This window comes from Panthera pardus, unplaced genomic scaffold (genome assembly GCF_024362965.1).
Source record: "Panthera pardus isolate Hobbes unplaced genomic scaffold, ASM2436296v1 HiC_scaffold_2, whole genome shotgun sequence".
Lineage (NCBI taxonomy): Eukaryota > Metazoa > Chordata > Mammalia > Carnivora > Felidae > Panthera > Panthera pardus.
Window position 1 is genome coordinate 145,016,931 of NW_026526765.1, and position 19,502 is coordinate 145,036,432.

General features: G+C 48.4%; 1 protein-coding gene and 1 pseudogene across 2 annotated transcripts in view; both read left to right on the top strand.

The window, feature by feature from the left end:
* Positions 1-548: 548 nt before the first annotated feature.
* On the top strand, positions 549-10,431 carry LOC109278929 (E3 ubiquitin-protein ligase TRIM36-like; annotated as a pseudogene).
* A 1,195-nt stretch (positions 10,432-11,626) lies between these two features.
* LOC109278927 (E3 ubiquitin-protein ligase TRIM36) overlaps positions 11,627-19,502 on the top strand; it is a 33,768-nt gene continuing 25,892 nt past the window's right edge. The window contains exons 1-3 of one of the 2 annotated variants that reach the window (XM_019469617.2): positions 11,627-11,867; positions 13,922-14,156; positions 18,547-18,576. In XM_019469617.2, the coding sequence (XP_019325162.1) occupies positions 11,841-11,867; positions 13,922-14,156; positions 18,547-18,576 (292 nt within the window). In that variant the 5' untranslated portion in view covers positions 11,627-11,840. The remainder of the gene's footprint in view (positions 11,868-13,921; positions 14,157-18,546; positions 18,577-19,502) is intronic. The other variant, XM_019469618.2, reaches the window with a different exon arrangement.

Sequence of the window (19,502 nt, forward strand, 5' to 3'; positions counted from 1 at the left end):
AGTGTTTAAAATACAATCCTTGTATTTGTTCTCATCTCGGAAGCGCTGGGCTTGGTCTTTGTTACCTATTGGGTTTCAGGAAGGCTGACTTGAGACGCGGCGTTGCCATTTTCTGGGCTCTCATTAATTTTTTTTTTTTTTTTTCGGCGCTGGCAGGCTGATCCTTTGTTGTTGCCTCCTCTGCATTCATCCTCTCTGCCCTCGCACCTCCAGACAGTGTGATGGTTTTTTTTTTTTCCCCCCAGTCCTCGCGCCAGGAGCTCCGGAAGGCCACCTTCCCCGGCATCCGAGGAGGCACCGCTCTCACCATCCCGAGGGCGGAGGGGGGGGGGGTGTCGTTGGGCTGGGACCGCGCCACGCCGGGAGCGGACCCGCTTTTGTGTCGCTGTTTGTCTCCGCAGCCGCTCGACCCCGGGCTGGAGGCGCGCGGGCCGCGACCCCCGAGGAGGCGGGGCCTCGGCGCGGGGCCCCGCCTGGTGTGCATTTCACTGCCGCTGCCGCCGCCCTGGTTTGTTCAGATACTCCGCCCTGCCCCTGCCGCTGCACCCAGATCCCAGGACGCGGCCGCCCGGATCCCTCTCGGGCCTCGAGCCCGCCCAACCCCGCTTTGGGCTTTTCCCCGAGCTTGCTGGTTTTGCCTCGTTAACCGCATCCTGGAGCGGCGCTTGGCAAAACTCAGACTAAAAAGAGAGGGTGGGGGGAGAACAAATTCGATGCACCCGTCCGGGTCCTCCAGAGTTTGTGAAGGGTCGTAACCATGACCGAGTCGGGGGAGATAAGTGAGTTTGGCTACATCATGGAATTGCTAGCCAGAGGCAAGGTAAGTGCTGGGGCGCGCGGTGTCGCGGCCTGGGCCCCCACCCCGGCCACTACCTGGCCTGTCACTGTAGGCGTCCCGGTCCCTTCCAGCGCCCGCGGAGGGCGGGGACCGGAACCCCGGGTCCGCGCTCCCAGCCAGGGCGTCCCAGCAGCTGCAGAATGCAAAGTAGCCGCCTTTTCTTTATCGCGCCGCATCTCTGAAATGAGCCAAGGGGACTTGGCCAGCTGGGCGACGGCGGGGGCTCCTGGGACGGCGAGGGGCGCGAGCTCAGCTCCGGGAGATGGAAAGGAGGGCGGGGCGTTGGCCTCCGGGGGCGCTCCTCGACGCCCCCAGGACTGCCCAGTCGTGGTGACTTCGAGTAGGTGACCTCGAGCGTCCAGGCGCGCAGCGCGGAGCGGAGCGGAGGGTCGGACCAGCGGGTGGACAGTCGGGAGGCGGGACCGGGTTCAGCGCGCAGTGCGACCGTGAGGCGGGTAAAAGGCAGAACCCCAGTTCGCAGGCCCTTGGCGTTGTCAGCCCTCTTTCCAGGTCCTTAGGCGCTGCCCGAGGCCGAGAGCATTTCAAGCAGTCTGCTTTTGCAGGGGAGGCTGGGGGGGGTGGGGGGGGTGGGGGGGTGGGGAATGCCAAGGAGCCGGATTTCAGGCAGGCACCTGTCCGGGAGCCCGTTCGAAACCCGGGCTGGCGCCGTCGGTGTTGCCTCGCGACCACGCCCTCGGCCGGCCCCGGTGGCGCCGAGCCTAGGCAGAAAGCTTGGCGGCAGGCTGGCCTCCGCGCTGCAGCCGAGAAACTGCCCAGGGAGGCACCTGAGTGCTTTGCCGGCCGGCGGTGTCGGGAAATGCAAAGCTGAGCCAGGCGCGCTCAGCCGGGAGTCGCAGCCGGAGAGAGACAGCGAGAAACGGCGCCTGCCTTTGCCCTCTGCACCTGGAATTTCGATAGGTGCTGGCATGAGGGAGAGAAGGACTTCCTGCGCGCAGTCTTCAGAAAGGAGGATGATCCCGCAGCCCTGCTGTGAGCATCTGAAACTTCGGGCTCACACCTCACCAGCCCCAACTGCGCCAGGTTTTAGCTTTCAGGGCAGGCAGTCCCAAGGCTCCGCGCCGGCGCGGGTCCCCGCACTCCCAGATGAAAGCGTCCCGGGGGAACCGCGCGCCTCCCGGGATTCTCTCTCCCGTTCTGCAAACACGGAATACACTCATCTGAAATAGAATGCTGGTTAACATCTCCAAGATAGAAGCTGTGCTTGGGGCCGCCCCCCGCCCCCCACCGTTGACACCCGGGGCCCAGAAGTACACGTGGAGGACCCGCTTTCCACTTTTCTTTCTACCCTGGGCTCTAGCCTGCACCTGGAAGGGGCCTCCGGCGCGTGCGTGGGAACACCCGGGCCACCACATCCAAGCTTCTGTCGCCCAAGAAGCTTCAACCTTGGCCACCCGCTGGGCCTAGGGTGCGTACCACAGCCCGCTCCACCCCTTGGAGGGCCCACCCTGGGAGGAAAGGAGAGGGCCAGAAAGAAGGAAGCGCCGCTTGGAAGGAGGAGACTTGCAGCCAAGGGGTCAGAACCCGGCTTTCTTAAGTGCACCGCAGGATCCAGGCTGTCCATGATCTCTGGGGGCTGGGGGTGCGGAGGAAGCAGGATGCCTTTTGCTGATTGCAAAATAAATGGACCGCTCTTGATGGGGAGGAGTGGGGTGATTGAGAGGTGAGTTCTTCAGAGGGAATCAGAATTGTATTCATTGGCTAATACTTTCCTTCAGTACAGGCCCAAACTTGCAGTTCTGAGAGAATAGCTCTGGGGCGGGCCCCAGGGATCTGCGTGTCGACACCCCAGGTGATTATGAAGCAGACGGATGAACTTCCCATAAACACCAAATAGGCAACTAAGGCAGCACCATTAGTGAATCCTTAACACTTACAATAAAACCAAAACCAAACGCTCAGAGTGAGCCACGTGTTCACACTGTTCTTTCTGAAATGAAACGGGGAGAGCAGAAGAACCTGGCTTCATCCACGGTGTCTGCATCGCTCAGTAGCCACTCACCCGCTCGCTAGGCCGACCCTGTACACCAGGCTTCCCGCCAAGCACCTGCAGCAAGCACATGAGCAGCGTTCTCCACCGACTTCCAAGGTTAGAGGCGTGGGTGTCTTTCTGAAAATCTCTGAGGTTGGGAACCAGGCTCTTGCTGTAAGAACTCAGGACAGTTCCGCCCTGGGCCTTTTTTTTTTTTTTTTTTTTTTTTTTTTTTGATGGGGTGGGGGTGGGGGATTAGGAGTAGCCTCCTACCCATTTCCCCTCAAGCTTATTCTCTGCCCACTGTCCTCATACTTCCCGCCCCCACTTATGTGTGTGATTACACAGGATTGGGACACTGAATACCTCTGCGAGCATGAGCCAATGAATAGCAGACCGTTGAGATTCACTTGCTTTCTTTTCCTTTGGGAAGTTAGACCCCACTTTGGAGTTCAGACTTATAGTGTAAAGGATACTATGAAATGGCGCTAATGACACCAAGTCTCCCGAGTTAAAGGAGAGCAGAGGCCCATTATCTTCCTGCCCCCTTCACTCCCCTCCCCATCACTCTCCTCCACTGCCCTCCCCACCACACTTCCCTTCCCTTCCCTTCCTTTCCTTCAAAGTTGAGACCAACAGCTTGACCGTCATTCTAATTGCTTTTGCTTTTCTCTGATGGCTTTACAGCTTTACGACATTAATACGTGCTTGTTTGAGTGTAACAGACTTTACACAAAGTTTTACAGAGTAAAAAAAAATGGCACTTCACTCCCACCTCCAAAACCCTGCCCCCCTCCTCCTGGGAGCTGCAGTGTCTTGTGTGTCTCTTTCCAATTAAATTAGCTTATTGTGTGTTCTCTGAACGTGTGTGGGGGGGGGGTGGGCGGTGAGGCCACATTCATCTGAGGGTAACCTAAAACCTGCATCACAAACTTGATCAACCTATTTTGATCAGCTTATTTCACTCTCTTGTGATGACGACTTTAATATTTAATGGACACAGGATTCTCTACCATTGTGGTCTTTCTGCTCAGCAAACCATGACCTGGAAGTATAGTTGATGCCTGTGATAATTCTCAGGAGGCTTAAAAATCAACGTACATGGACCACCTTATATTTCACTCTCAGAGACATTTGTGCCACTTCTGGGAGATACTTTTTGGGCTTTTGTTTGTTTGTTTTTGTCTCTTTTGTATCTCATCCCTTTGGACTAAAATAGACCTTTCCAAATCTGTGGTCCATGTCCAGGATTACTCAAAGCAATATTTTCAAAACTTTTGGGCTCTAGAAGGGTTTGGCTTATTAATTTTTTTTATCATCCTCATTCACCTTTTCCCTTCACACCATCACACACTCTGGAACCATATAATGAAGATTTGATGACAGTGGAAGAATTGTCCATACAAATGGAAGAATTTATATTTAGGGTACCTCTTTATATTTAGACAATTTAACACATTTATATTTATGTATAAATAGTCAGAAAGTACTATTTGGTTTTTGTTTTTTTAAAGTTTATTCATTTTTGAGATTTGAGAGAGGCAGAGCATGAGCAGGGGAAGGGCAGAGAGAGAGAGGGAGAACAGAATCCGAAGCAGGCTCCAGTCTCTGAGCTGTCAGCACAGAGCCCGACGTGGGCGTGGGGTTCGAACTCAGGAACGGTGAGATCATGACCTCAGCCAAAGTTGGACGCTTAACCAACTGAGCCATCCAGGCGCCCCTAGAAAATGCTACTTGTTTTTCCCATAGTTCAATAGTTCCTGTTCAGACACCTCCAAGGAGTATAATAGTTTGAGCAGAATAAAAGCAGCTTTGGAAAGCTTACTATTTAACTTTGATAGAGAAACGGCGATGATTCCATTATCTGGTGAATTATTACTTTTAATTTTGAATATCTCTGAAGCATAAAAACTACAAGAACTTTCATAAGCACAAAATTTACTGTGAAACAAGAAGATACTTGTATTCAGAAAGAATTAGGTTTAGAAAATCCTCAAATCTAGACTAATGGAAAGTCTTAAAACCTCTCCCGGGACCAAAACAAAAATACCACCAAATGATCTGTTTCAGAAGGCTCAATAGGTACTTGCTCACACAACCAAAATCTAAACTGGGTGATAATGCTAAGGTTGGGTCCACTGCAAAGTATTCTTTAAAATATTTTTTTATATCCTGGGATAGGGTGAAATGTGTGCGTTGTGGGGGGTAGGAAAGGCAAACAGAAAATTCAGACTTTAGCAATATATTTGCAAAGTAGCCAATTTCACAAATATAATTTTCCTGGTTTTTTTTTACTTGTTCAATAGATAATTTGAAAAAAAAAGGATCTTAAACTACTTAGTCATATAATGCTTAAATCGTATTTTTTTGTGCAACTGTGAATTACATGTTGTATATTTATCTGTGGGCAGTGCAATAGGGATGCTGGAGGGAGACTCAAATTTGAATCTCAAGGTTCTTTGGTATCTGGTCATGTGACCTTGAGGGTATTACTTAATCTCTGGTTAAAGGTGGAGAGCCCTGTCCTGTCTGAAGGGAATCATACCTATTCACAGTGTTATTGCCAGGATTAAATGAGTATTTTACAGAAAGTTCCTAATACTGCTCTTGGCACACAGTAGGCTGTTAAGTGAAAGTTATTACCTCTAGCTGCCATGACAGCAGAGTTTGGTTTTGAGACAACTTTATCCAAACTGTGATTACTAACAAGTGGAGATGGGGAGTTGCCAGCCAGATAAAATACAGGATATAGAATCACATTTGAATTGCCGATAAACAACAAACAATTGGTTTTTAAAATTTTTTTAAACATTTATTTTTGAGAGATAGAGTACACAAGTGGGGGAGGGGCAGAGAGAGAGGGAGACACAGAATCCGAATCAGGCTCCAGGCTCCCAGCTGTCAGCACAGAGCCCGACATGTGGCTTGAACCCACAAACTGTGAGATCATGATCTGAGCCAAAGTCAGATGCTTAACCCACTGAGCCACCCAGGTGCTCCAACAAATGATTGTTTTAATAGAAGTAGGTCCCTTGCTGTTTATGGAGCATACTTACACTAAAAAAAATTAATTTTGTGTCTGAAATTCAAACTTATCTGGGTGCCCTGTGTTTTTGCTAAACCTAGCAACCCCAAGTGTAGGAATAACGTGTAGTCCAAGGGGACCTGCTAACAACATCTAAATATTGTTCACCTCAAGTTGGCCAAGGGGGACCAGCCAGTTCACTCCTGCCATTAATGGAAAAATGTCTGCCAGAGAGATGCTGTGTTTTTCTCATCAAATTTCAAATTACTGGGCTGGTGCTGTTTAGTAGGGAAGTGTCTATTGGATTTTCTCTCAAACAGACAAAAGCTTAAAAGGGAGGGAAGATAAGGCTTACAAGACATCAAACATTCATGTACGAAATGAGAGTATGTAATCGTGTTAAACTGAGCGGAAAGACTGTAAGTGCCAAAGGAGTTCAGAGTCAGGAGCTGATCAATGAAAACGAGACCAAGGAGGGAGAAGGCTCTAGATCTGCAGCTTGAAAGATGAGGAGGAGTTGGCTGGGCAATGGACATCTGAACTTCCGGCCTCCCTGGCTCTTCTCCCCCGAGGTTGTTCCCATAGAAACACTTTCTGACAGGTAAGCTTGGCCTGTCACAAGCTTGGGTCAATGATTGATAACTGCCATTCATTGTCCTTTGCCTGTAACCTCTTGATGCCCACTGGCGTAGATAGTGCATGTGCCAATCTCCTGGGAAGCCCTGTGATTTACGTCATTGCTGTCTTGTTCCTAGGGACTCTTCATTTTGTACCCAGGTTGTCCATTGACTAGGAGTCCCCAATAAGGGGCAAGGTGGAGGAGGAGGTGGCCGTATCGCCTAGTTGCGACTTCTTGTTCAGCACATGTTAATGGAATGGCACCCTGGCTGTTTGATCTCAGACCAAACAGATTAAGAGCCAGTGGTGTTGCACGACACTGACTGAAATATGCACCATGGTCATTAGGACCTGACTGTGCCAGGAACTTAATCTCCTGTTGGGTATTAGGAGTCGGTATGGAAAGAGACCAACCAGGTCAAGTGTAGTGGATAGCCTAAAAGGTAACAGGTTTACATTTTAAATGTAGGTAATGAACACTTACTGAGCCTCTCTCCTTTACCAAACCTGAATGGTGGTGGTGGTGGTGGTGGTGGTGGTGGTGTGTGTGTGTGTGTTTGGGAGTGGCAACTGCTGGTAGCTGAACTAGGGGAAAATTGACAACATCCTTCCCTGACCTTTTGGGCTTGATGAAATATATAGATGCAAGACAGCTCATGCCTCTGTGATAGAAGAGCCATTAAGCAACACCGGATGAGATAATGTACGCAAGAGTGCTGAAGGTCTGTGAACTTGGTGGAGGCGGTGATAGGTATGGAGTAGGCTTCCTTATGTTGAACTTTGACCTGTATTGTATTTTAATTTTTTGGTGTTTATTTATTTTGAGAGAGAGAGAGTGGGAGGAGGGGCAGAGAGAGGGAGACAGAGAATCACAAGCAGGCTCTAGCAGGCTCTGCGCTGTCAGTGCAGAGCCCAGTGTGGGGCTCAGTCCCACCAACTGTGAGATCACGACCTGAGCCAAAACCAAGAGTTGGTTGCTTAACCAACTGAGTCACCAGGCGCCCCTGACCTATATTTTGAAAGAAAGTATTGGAGAGGTGCCTGCGTGGCTCAGTCATTGAGAGCCTGCCTCTTGGTTTTGGCTCAGGTCATGATCTCAGGGTTCAAGAGTTCAAGCCCCACATCGGGCTCTGTGCTGAGTGGAGCTGCTTGGGATTCTATCTCAATCCTTCTCTCTCTGCCTCTCCTCCACTTGTGTTCTCTCTCAAAAATTAATTAATTTAAAAGATAAAGTATTGGAAAAGGAGGTGCTAGGATACTCCAAACTAGGAAGGGGTAGGTACCCACAGGATGGTATGTGCAATGCAAATCGGGAGAATAATGATTTAAAAAACAAAATACAGATCACTTGTGTCCTTCCCACTTAAAAGCCTTCAAAAGCTTCCCAAAGTCTGCAGAAAAGATGCACGGCATTCAGGTATACTAGACTCCTTTTGTATTATTGCAAGTTTATCACCCCTCCTGTAACCCTTGTCCCCCAACACACAAACATTTAAATCCACTCGCATGCACATATATCCCTCCTGTTATGGTCCTACACTACGCTTCTCAGGGTCTAGGACCACAGCTTTACGCTGTCCCTGTGGCAAATGGAGCAATAAGGACAGAGAGACCTGAATGGAAAGTCATCTGTAAATACTTAATGGATAGGCTGTTTCTGTAATCTAGGCACTGGTAGCAGAGACTCAGGGTGGGCAGGGGAATTGGCTGTAAGGATGAGAAAGGACAGGGATCTGAGAAGAAACCAGAGGATTTGAAGCCTGACCAGAGGTAGAGGGGAAGGAGAGAGGAGGCTTTAAAAACAACAACAACAACAACAAAAAAACCAACCAAACCCACAGAATTTTAACTTGAGGAACTGGGAGAGATCTTGGTATGCTTGGTAAGTGGGAAGCTAGAATGTATGGGCCAAGGGGGGGGGTGGGTAGGGTGGGGTACAAATGACTAGAAAAGTGGGTAGAATGGTTTAGAATGGTGGTTTTCATATTTGGCTATCTTCCTACTAATACACCCCCTCCCCCCTTAAGCTTTTCAAAATTTATGGGTTAATGGTTTAAATGAATATGGATCAAAATCTGTATGGATTAATTATGTAAATTGCATTAAAAAGTTTCCAGAATTAGGGGCGCCTGGGTGGCTCAGTCTCGGTTGGGTGTCTGACTTCGGCTCAGGTCATGATCTCATAGCTCGTGGGTTTGAGCCCCAGGTCGGGCTCTGTACTGACAGCTCAGAGCCTGGAGCCTGCTTTGGATTCAGAGAGAGAGGGGGTGGGGGGGAGAGAGAATGAGTCAGGGAGGGGCAGAGAGAGCAAGGGAAACACAGAATTCGAAGCAGGCTCCAGGCTCTGAGCTGTCAGCACAGAGCCTGAAGCTGGATTTGAACCCACGAACTGTGAGATCATGATCTGAGCAGAAGTCAGACGACTTTGACTGAGCCAGCAACTGAGGCACCCAGGCACCCTGCTTTTTACTTTTGTAATACAATTTTTAGAAATCCTTCCTCATCAGTACGTTCATTTCAGCTGCTGTGCAGTATTCTACGGTATGGTTGTACATCATGGATGATAGATAATATAGATATTTCTTTAAATAAGGTTCGAACAAGGACTTTGTACATGTTTCTGTGCACACATGCAAGTCTTTCAGTAGGAATTTTTTTTTTAAGTTTATTTATTTTGAAAGAGACAGTGTGCACAAGCAGGTGAGGGGCAGAAAGAGAGGAGAGAATCCCAAGCAGAATCTGACTCTGGCTCGATGCCATCAAGCTTGAGACCATAACCTGAGCTGAAATCAAGAGTCCAAGAGATGGATGCTCAACCGACTGAGACACCCAGGCGCCCCCAGTAGGACAATTCTTAAAGGTGGAATTGCTTAGTCAAAGGTATATGCATTTGACATTTTTGATAGGATGTGCAAAATTTCCCTTCCAATAAGCTGTACCAGTCTACAGCGTCACACACAAAAAGCTTGAATGTACCTACTTCTCCACATTCTTGCCAAATGTATTAAGATTATATTTGAACTTTGGGGCACCTTGGTTGGCTCAGTCAGTTAAGCCCAACTTCAGTTCAGGTCATGATCTCCCAACCCTGGGTTCAAGCCCCACCACCGGCTCTGTGCTGACAGCTCAGAGCCTGGAGTCTGCTTAGGATTCTGTGTCTCTGTCTCTCTCTCTGCCCCTCCCCTGCTCGTGCTCTCTGTCAATAAATAAATAAATAAATAAATAAAAATAAACATTAAAAATTTTTTTAAAAGATTATATTTGAACTTTGAGAATCAGGTGGAAAATGCTATGTCATTGAAGTCTGATTTGCATAATGGAGAGCTTTCAAATTTATTTGTGGCCAAATATTGTCTATACAAGTTTAATCTTTAGCTCATGTTAATGAAGTCTTCTCATCTCTTTTACTCAGTTAACTAGTTCGTTTTGGACCAAAGTGCTATTCAAGTGGGCTGATGTGAGGTTACAGCCAGAGGAGAATAATTTAACGCAAAGAACAGTATTAAAAACAAACACTGATTTATGCTTTTTAATGGCTGAGTCTTTAAAAAGTATATGGGGACATGGTGTGGTACATGATGTAGGTAACCGAATTACGCGGGTATTTGTTATTTTCCTCATTTCCCTCCTGATTAGGACGCTTCACAACCTGGGGGGAACGAAGCAGTCTCAACTCAAGGACGCGGGGCCACAGACAGGGCATTAATCCGGATCAGACTAGTCCAGGCATTGCTTGGCAAGGCCTCTCTACACCTCCTCATCTGTAAACTGAGGGTTTTCCACTAAAGACAACCGCTCTAGCCCTTTGCTGTTCTTGTCTACACTGCCACCCCAGTATTTAATCGCCGGGTTGGAGAAGAGGCTACCGCTGCTGACCGTGCTGTGGGAAGACGGCGGAACTTTTCACACGGAGAGACTTCTCCCAAATAGAAAATACGTGGGAAGCATTTCAAAACCTAAACGGGATTCCTCTGCTGCAGCTCCAAGGTCCCTTCACCCAGCTGTTTAGGGCGCCCGTTTTCCCTGTCTCTACGTAAGGATGGAAATAGCCGGCTGGGAAGGCAGTGGCGTGATCCAATAACACGGCTTCCAACCACCCCAGGTTAACCCGTTTTCGGTTCGCCGTGAAACGAGACAGGAGAAACGCGCTGGAGAGCCGCGGAAGGTGAAACCCGCGCTGCTGGTCCCTGAGCAGGCGAGGCACCGCGAGGGTGCGCAGGTGCCGGAGCCGCCCCGGACCCGCGGCGCCCCGCGCCCTGCGTCCCCAAGGGGGAGCCGCAGGGCGGCTGCCGGGGCGGGGGAGGGGCGCTCCCGCGTCGCCGGCTCTGGACCCCTACCCCGCGCCACTTGGCGACAACGTGTTGTGCGTGCCAGCGCCGCGCCCAGGGGTGCCAAAGCAGAAGGAGAGTATGAGTGATTCGTGACCAGTTAGGGGATGTGAAGTTCACCCGACGAATTGGGCCGGAAGAGAAGGAGGAAGAGCCGGGCGGGGACGGGGACCCGCTAGGGGAACCCCCGGCCCGGGAAGGGGTGGGACGGGCGGGTCTCGCTCCGGTCATCTCCTCCGGCGCTCTGTTCTGCGGCGCTCCGTGCTATGGCACCGGGAAGGCGGCCCGGACCCGCCCTCGCCCCCGCCGGCCGTCCAGAGTCGGGAAACGGGGCTTGTAGGTGATGCCTCACATCGCGCTTCACCAAAGCGCAGGGAAAGCAAAATGAAGGGCAGAGGGGCGGTGCCCGGCCAGCAGCCAGAGCTGCAGTCCGCGGATACTCTGCCGACCGCTCCATCCCGGCCCCGCCCCGGCCCCGCCCTCCGCCTCCCTAGCCCCCTCACTTCCGCCCCTCCGAGGCTTCCTACAGCGTCTGGCCGCGTAGGCGGCGGCCACCCGGGAAGGGGCGAGCGGCCGAGGGGGCGGGGCCCAGGCGGTGGCGACGGCGGAGGGAGCCCGGACCTCGGCGCGCGCCGCACTCCCACCCCGCCGCCGCCCGCGGCCCCGCCCCCTTTGTGCGGTGGGCGCTGTTGCCCGGGCGACGGCGCCGCCCCGCCCCGGTCCCGCCCCTCGGCGGCGTCCGCGCCCCGGTCTCCGCGCGGCCGCCAGCCCAGCCGCAGTCTGCAGGAGCCGCCGCCGCAGCCGGCCGCGCGGCGGGATTCCGGGGCCGTCGCAGGGAGCGCAGCTCGGCTCTCCGCGCGTGTGCTTTCGCCCGCCCCGCTCCTCGCCGCGTCGGTCCGCTGGCCGGGTCCGGCCGACCAGCTCGCCCTCTGGCTCCGAACCCAGGCTTCCCGGCCGCCGCAGGGACCCGCCCACCAGACCCTGCCGGGGCCGCCTGCCTGTTTGGACCCTGCCGTTGATGACACCTGGCAGGAGGCTACTATGGAAGGGGATGGTTCCGAAACGCTGGTGAGTGGGCGACAGGGGCCTCCACCTCACGCTTCCCTGGCGGCTCGCCGGGACGCCCGGGTCTCTCTCCTCCGCCCTGAGCCAGAGGGAGCCTCGCCTCACGAGGAGCGAGGGCGGGCGTGTGGTGGCCCCGCTTCCTCTTCGCCTTCCGCGCCCCGGGTTCCGCAATCCGGGGCGCCCCCTTTCTACGCCTCGGAGGGTCGGATCCCGGGTCTCCTGGGCCCGCGAGGGGGCGCCGCTCGGGTGCGGCGATCGCCCACCTGAGCACCTCGGGCAATCCGGGAGGGGCTCTTTCACGGGGTCCAGGCTGTAGACTTCATTCGCCTCCGGGAGTCGGGTGCCCGTCGCGGCGCGGGGCGCATGCCCCGCCCGTGTCGGGCCGTCCTTTGTCCCGGAGCGTCGCGGAGCCGGCGCCCGGACCCCCGCGGGCGCGGCCCACCCGGCTCGCGGTCGCGGCGCGCGGAGAGGCTCCTCCCCGGCTTCGCCAGCTTGCGCGCGGGGGGCGGGCTTGTCCTGGCAGCTGTCGGGGTGCAAAGTGTTTTTGTCTGAAAGGGTCGGATCGGCAGTTCTTTCCAACTTGTTAGTTTCCGGTCGAACCCCCAGTGATTTTCAGACAGCTTCATTGTGGGAGCCGCCACATCCCATTTCTCTTAATCAGGGTGTTTCCCTCGGTGGATGTAAAAACGGAAAACTCATTTTTTCTGTTGGATAAGAATTGTCTTGTATCTGTCGTGGGTAAAACGCTTACGTATCGCTTTATGGACCAGGAAGATGGAAATGATTTTAGATCTTCCAGCGGGAGGTAAACCTCCCATCAAATGAGAGCCTATTTTGGACACCCAGAATAATCCCCTTTGAATCTATTTTGGAGGCTCAGTTGGGTGTCACGTTCTTGGTGAAATGACATAGGACGTGAATATTCTATTTTCTTTGCCATGAAGTGTGGCTGTCTTCCAAATTTGAAAAAATCGTGACATGATGTGGGCTTTTATTAAATATTTATTGAATGATGCAGCAAGAAACACTTCAAAGACCCATCCACGGTGATAAAGGCATTTCAATGTGGCGCTGTTGTCACGGACTGTTAAAGCACTCAGTGTCACTTCAGGGGGAATACGTTTTTAATTAGTTAAACTAAATTAATTAACTCGATGTTGACGTTCTGTGTGTTTCCAGTAGTTGAAATGATTGCATGAGGTCTAGGAGTACTTTCAGATTTGACTGTAAAATGGTAGGGAGGCTGAATATAGATTCATAGCACCTGCAGTTTGGGAGGGGTGTGTGTGTGTGTGTGTGCGTGCGCTCGCGACGCGCGCGCTCGCAGGAACTACATATGAAAGGTTGTGAAGACTGGTATGAGGTCATCTAACCTTTGAGACTCCGTGTTTCTCGTGGAAAATAATGCACGCCTGTAGTATGGAGAGCACTTAAATAATGGTGCTTTGTAGTCCTCCCCACCCTTTCAATATTCATAAAGTGCTTTTAAGAGAACCACTTCCATACCCATCGCCAGGAGATGAAGCATTTTAGCTACATTATAGTTGCAGCCTATGAAAATTGGTCACATTTAATGTAGAAAATTGCTGATGGTACAGCTCGTAAATAGATTTCAAGGAAGCTTCCACGAACATACTGGCGAACCCAGCTTTTGCCGGCTCCTGTTATTTGCCACAGAGTTAGTGTGCCCAGGAGGAACATGGTTTCATTCTCAGTATGCCATGTTCTTCCCTTTTACTGTAGTGATCTACTTGTAGGATTTCTCAGATGTCCTAAATCAGTGAATTCATGATGATTTGAGTAACTTCATAACAGATGAAGTATTATGGGCCCCTCATATTTTGTGCTGATTATTCTCATACTTCAGTTTTAACCATGTCAAGTGTCCCTTCTGTTCTACGAGGTGGGGGGTGAGGGTTGATGGTACGGAATTCTGTTGCCAAAAAGGGACTTCAGATTAAACACCTGAATTCTTAATTCTTTTGGAAGGGTGAACACACATGTTTAATGGGGTCCAGGCACTTATTTTGATTCTGATTTCTTTTCCTCAACTCCAGGTTACCATTAAGAATATCGAAAGAGAGCTCATTTGCCCCGCATGCAAGGAGCTTTTTACCCATCCGTTGATTCTCCCTTGTCAACACAGTATCTGTCATAAGTGTGTAAAAGAACTCTTGCTGACACTCGACGATTCCTTCAACGATGTGGGATCGGACAACTCCAATCAGAGCAGTCCTCGACTCCGGCTCCCCTCTCCTAGCATGGACAAAATTGACAGAATTAGCAGACCAGGTACGTGCCAGAAGCTTGGGGTCTGGGAGTTTCCGCTGTGTCTATGGAAGGGAAGTTACTGTTGCCACTTTGAGGGTTGATCTTTCCAGGTGAATTAATTAAAATTAGTTGTAAAGGAACCCTTCCCTCTTTGAAAATGTCAAAATGAACTCCTCACTGTCCTGGTACACACTAAAAGTCGGGTATTGAACACCAGCTTTGTGTTAGACCCCTTATTAACTGTATTTAGGGGATGTTCTGACCCTGTGGTGTCCTTTATACGAGGGATGGAGTAATGGACCCCAGAAGTACTTACTAGGGAAACATCTGTCTCTGGTAATATGTAAATAAATATTCCGATTAAAGGATGAGACTCCACAGTGACTACTCCTAAAAGACTTTTTAGATGGGTTATTTGGTATCGTTTTATTCTACCTGAGGATTCTGTTTTCTTCAGCCATTTTTAATCCATGTTTTAGAAGAAGAATTTTGAATATCAACTAAATAGTGGCGGAACTCTGTCGTAATGACAGAAGTAGATCTAGATGTGTGGCACATCTGTCTATACAGCCAGAGTCCTTATTATGCAGCCAGAGTGTAAATTGTTTCCCTTTGGGATGGTGTTGCTTTCTTCTGGACATCCATTGCAGGATTAAGGTAGATCAAAACTAATTTGAAATCATTGGGAACAGGGCCACTGAGAATTTCAGGGCCAAAATCAGCAGTGAGGGAAGACCAAGGGGAGGCAGAGCTTTGGGTAGAAATACCGCAGTGTCACGTTAGGTTCGCCCTTTGTTTGGAGGAGAGTCCTTGAGTGGCTCTGGGCACCAGACTGTTGGACTTCGAGGTTTTAGTTTTGATCCTTTAGGCCACTGTGTTTATTTCTCCCTCTTACAGTGTAGGAATAACTTTTTAATCTTATGTGTTAAAAAAAACATATCAGAAGAGAGCCTCCTCCTCCTTACTTGCATTTAGCAAATGCTGTCCCTTTTGGTCCACACTGTGATGGGGAATCTCTTAGAGCAATGTTGGTGTCCTTGTGCTCCATCAGACACTGGATAAGAGGGGATTTGTTCTAAGAGTCGTATTAGGCTGTTTTAAAAACATGTATTTTACTTTAAATGGTAATCACGAATTCCTCGTAAGATTATTTCGCACACATAAAAAAATTAGAAGCCTATATAAAAAGAGGAGCATGAAGTCGGTGGGGGGATGTAGGGAGTATGAGGTCAGAGAGGGTCCTGCCTATTGTGAAGTCATCACTTGTATGTTTCCCTCCCTGCTAGGAGCTAGCTGTCACACGGAGGAGGGAGGAGAGACATTTCAATAGCTTGAAATCACCTACCAGATAAAATGGAGATATTCTGTTGGTAGATCCTCCCTGGCTAATTAGGGATCCCTTACTGACCAAGAGAAATTCACTTTTTGTATATTAATATATAGCAGGTATTTATTAAATATTAGTACTTAACATTCAGAGGAATTTTAGTCACGTACTAATATTTCTGTAATTAGATTGAGCTTATGTACATATTTTACGAAATCCTGTATCTGCTGCGGGTTTTTAATCTTAGTACTTGGTTGGTTTTTATATGTGATTCATATGGAGAATGAATGAAATACAGATGAAGTATGTGTCTAGCAAGATGAGATATGGCTGTTTTTAAGAGCTCATCTGACAGTACTTGGTGGATGTTTAATAAATACTTGTGGAGTGGTTGTTGAATGTTGTGGGATTTCTACAAAGCATGCCATAGTGGCTTTTATTCTGTAATAGTGGTGTTTTTGTCCAGAACAAGAGATCCATTCCATCATACTTGATAGTGTCCAGATGAGAAATAGACTTAGTGACATGTTCCTCCCTCTTTAGGAAGAACTTACAGTTGGGATCATGTCCCAAGGGGGGGAAGCGAGAAAACTCTTCTGGGAGGAGCAATTACAGGAAGTCAGAGTATTTAACTTGGAGAGGGGGAGAGCGCAGGATATGATGGCGGTCTTGCGGAAGAGAACAGTAAGCTGGGGATCTTCACACAGAGGTTCCTGATCAGTGAATGGTAAAAGAGGAATGCAGATTTCAGCTCGGTGCGTAAGAAAACACACCCCACAGGCTTTCCCAAAATGAGATTGTCAATCCCTGTCGCTGGAAGAGATCAGATTTAGATGCTGCAGGGCCCAGTGAACACATTAGCGAGGCAGGCCCCCGGCATAATAAATACAGGAATGCCTTTCATCTTACTTGATATGGAGATAGACGAGATTTCATTTTCCCGTTAACTCAGCTACCATAGGAAAACCAGCAGCCTAGGTATCAGCAGCCAGCTGTCTTCCAGGCCTCCCCTGTTAGAGACAGTGGTGCATGGTTCCGGACCGTAGACTAGAATGGATGCCTTGTCTAATGGGGCAGTAGCCACTTGGCACTAGTGGGTTTGGGGATGCCAGACATTCCCCCTCCCCCCGCACAAGAGCCTGATGGTGGGTTTGACATGTGATCTTTTACATGTGGGTAGTTAATTCAAATCATTTAAAAACCACGCCAACTCAACAGGATAGGGCAGCCAAAACACATCTTTGACTGTGACCCATCCAGTGTTTGGGCCATCAGTATTTGGAGTCTTTTTTATTTTTTTATTTTTAATGTTTATTTATTGGGGGGGGGGGAGAGACATGAGCATGAGTGGGGGAGGGGCAGAGAGAGAGGGAAACAGAATCCAAAGCAGGCTCCAGGCTCTGAGCCATCAGCACAGAGCCCAACGTGGGGCTCAAACTCATGAACCACGAGATCATGACCTCAGCCGAAGCCAGATGCTTAACCGACTGAGCCACCCAGGTGCCCCTGGAGTCTTTATTTTAAACACTGGTTGTGTGACCACCATTTGACCCCCCGTAGAGGGGATTTCTGCCTTGGGTGGTGGGTCAAGCCCGTTGTACATGAGCGGCCAGTACAGAGAACTTCTGCATTTCATTCATTCGCTCAACAAATACTTAATTTACCTGCTGGTTGCCAGACATGGCCCAATGCTGAAGAGGCATGAACAAGATAGATCCACCGCTCCTTTTTAAGAAGCATATAGTCCAGCATTGTACAGAGTCTTCATGTACACATGGAGAACACAGTCCTCCATCAAGAAGAGTGTACAGAGCAAATTAACAAATACAGATGAAGAACTCAGGGTGGGGAGGCTCCAAGTATAGTAGTCACTTCTCAAATGAATGCAGATTTTAGGATTGTCCTCCTTTTCATGATACCAGTTTTAAATTAATAGAAGTTACTGTATCACAAATATAATGCTACCCTCCAGTTATGGGGCCTTTGGCTCTAATTTCTCTTCGGAGAGATTGAAAGAGAAATTTATAGGGAAGTAATGCACCCCCCCCCCCTTTCCCTTCTGGCAGATTTTTAAAAATGTTTTCATCATTTGGACATACTCGGGGAGGAAATCCTATTCTGAGCAATTGGTGTGGGAGGAGCAGATTTCTAAAAATTGGTTTTGCTCTTGGTTTGCCAAAGGGATTAATTAGACCAGTACTGTCCTGTATAGTAGCCATAAGCCACATGTGGCTATTGAGCACTTGAAATGTGCCAGCTGGAACTGAGATTGCTGGAAGTAAAAAATATACTCTGAATGTCACACACTTAGAATGAAAAAAGATATAAAATGTCTCTAATGATTTTTATCTCTGTTTGCATTTTGATGGGATAGTATTTTGGATATATTGGGTGAAATAAATAGCATGTATGATTAAAATTAATTTCACTTGTTTCATTTTAATCTGGCCACTAGAACATTTAAAATGGCATATGTGGCTGATGCTTTTGGGCTCACATATCCCTTTTGGATATTGTTGCATTGGAGATTGGACAGATTTTTAAAAGGGTGCCCTGAAAGGAGGGTAAGGTTTGTGTGTATAACACAGTAACACATTCAGTGATGTAAAAATAGCCATTTTACTCTACATTTTGGGTCACACGTATGCAAGGCTTTTCCTGCATTTTGTATTTCCTTTTGTCAGGAGCATAAAATCCGCTTTAGCAATGTTTATATGCAGTGTTGATAATACATTGGTTAAAAAAAAAATCAAACAAAAGATGCTTGATATTGCTGTGTATTTTCAACAGTTACCAGAAATATGATTGCTTAAAAACGCAAATCTATAACATAAAGTTTAGGCCTCTTAAGTGTTGCACCAACAATGATTTAATTCTGGGCTCCAGGATTAGCCTGATGAATGTTTTTTACAATGATGGTTTCATAAATACCACGTGTGCCAAGGAGAAACACATTTTCTTAGTGTTAATTCAAGAATTGTGTTATGTGCAGGACACAGTTGCTGCTTTATCTTTTGTTAACAAGTTGTGAATCTTTTCTTTGAAATTAAATCCTAAATCCAGCTTTCTGTTCATTGTTCACAGCATCACAACGGAGATCTTTGGGGTGGAGAGGTAGAAAATGCTTTTATTGCTTGTGTGGCCGCAGGCAGTATAGTGTTAGATTTAAATTGAGTAACCGTGTATACGTAAAGTTGTTAAACATCAGTGGTCAAGTGTTCAAAATTCTGTAGAACGTGAACACATTTGGGCTGAGTGACTTAAAGGTCAACAGGACTAAATTTCCACGCGAGGTCTGGTGTTTTTAAAGGGAGCACTGATGATTAGCGCTTCCGTTTTGTCAATCCGCGTGACAAGATACTTTTGAAGAAATGACGTACTCTTGCGGATCACCTTAAAAATCCTTTACGTGTAGTTTGATTAGTGGAACAAACTTGTATTCACGGCCATGTTGCTACCGTGAAGATCTTAAATCAGCCAGTGCCTTTTGTATTTAAAAATTTGCTTAAAGGTATCGGTAATTTTTTTTGTACTTAATTATATAGGCTTAGCTTGTTTTATCCCTATGGTGCCTTTCCTTTATTAATGTTTCAAAGTATTTGAGTTTTAACATTGAGGTCTTACCCACTTGTGGGTAAATAACATAAACTGCTTTTTTAGGCTTTCCAAAGTATCTGACTCCGAATGAAAGACGGACCAACCTACCTTATTAAAAAACACGTGTTTTTATTCCAGTTGACCTTTAAAGTAAAATTGGCTACTTTTCTTGTAGAATGCTGGTGATACCATATATCTTATTGGAGAAAATAAACATCTGGAATGTTATCCCTTTTCTGTCTTCCTTACCTTCCTGTCTGCATGCCTCCATTTACAGACCTTCTCGTTACTTCTAAAAGCCACATGTAATCCTTTCTCTTACAGGCTTTAGTGAGTCCCCGAGAATTTTAAGCATTTTGAGATTTAGTAAATAGGAGGAAAGGTAGGAGCAGTTTGTTTAAAAAAAGTTCACTGCTTGCTTCCTGTTTTTTACCCAGGCAGCC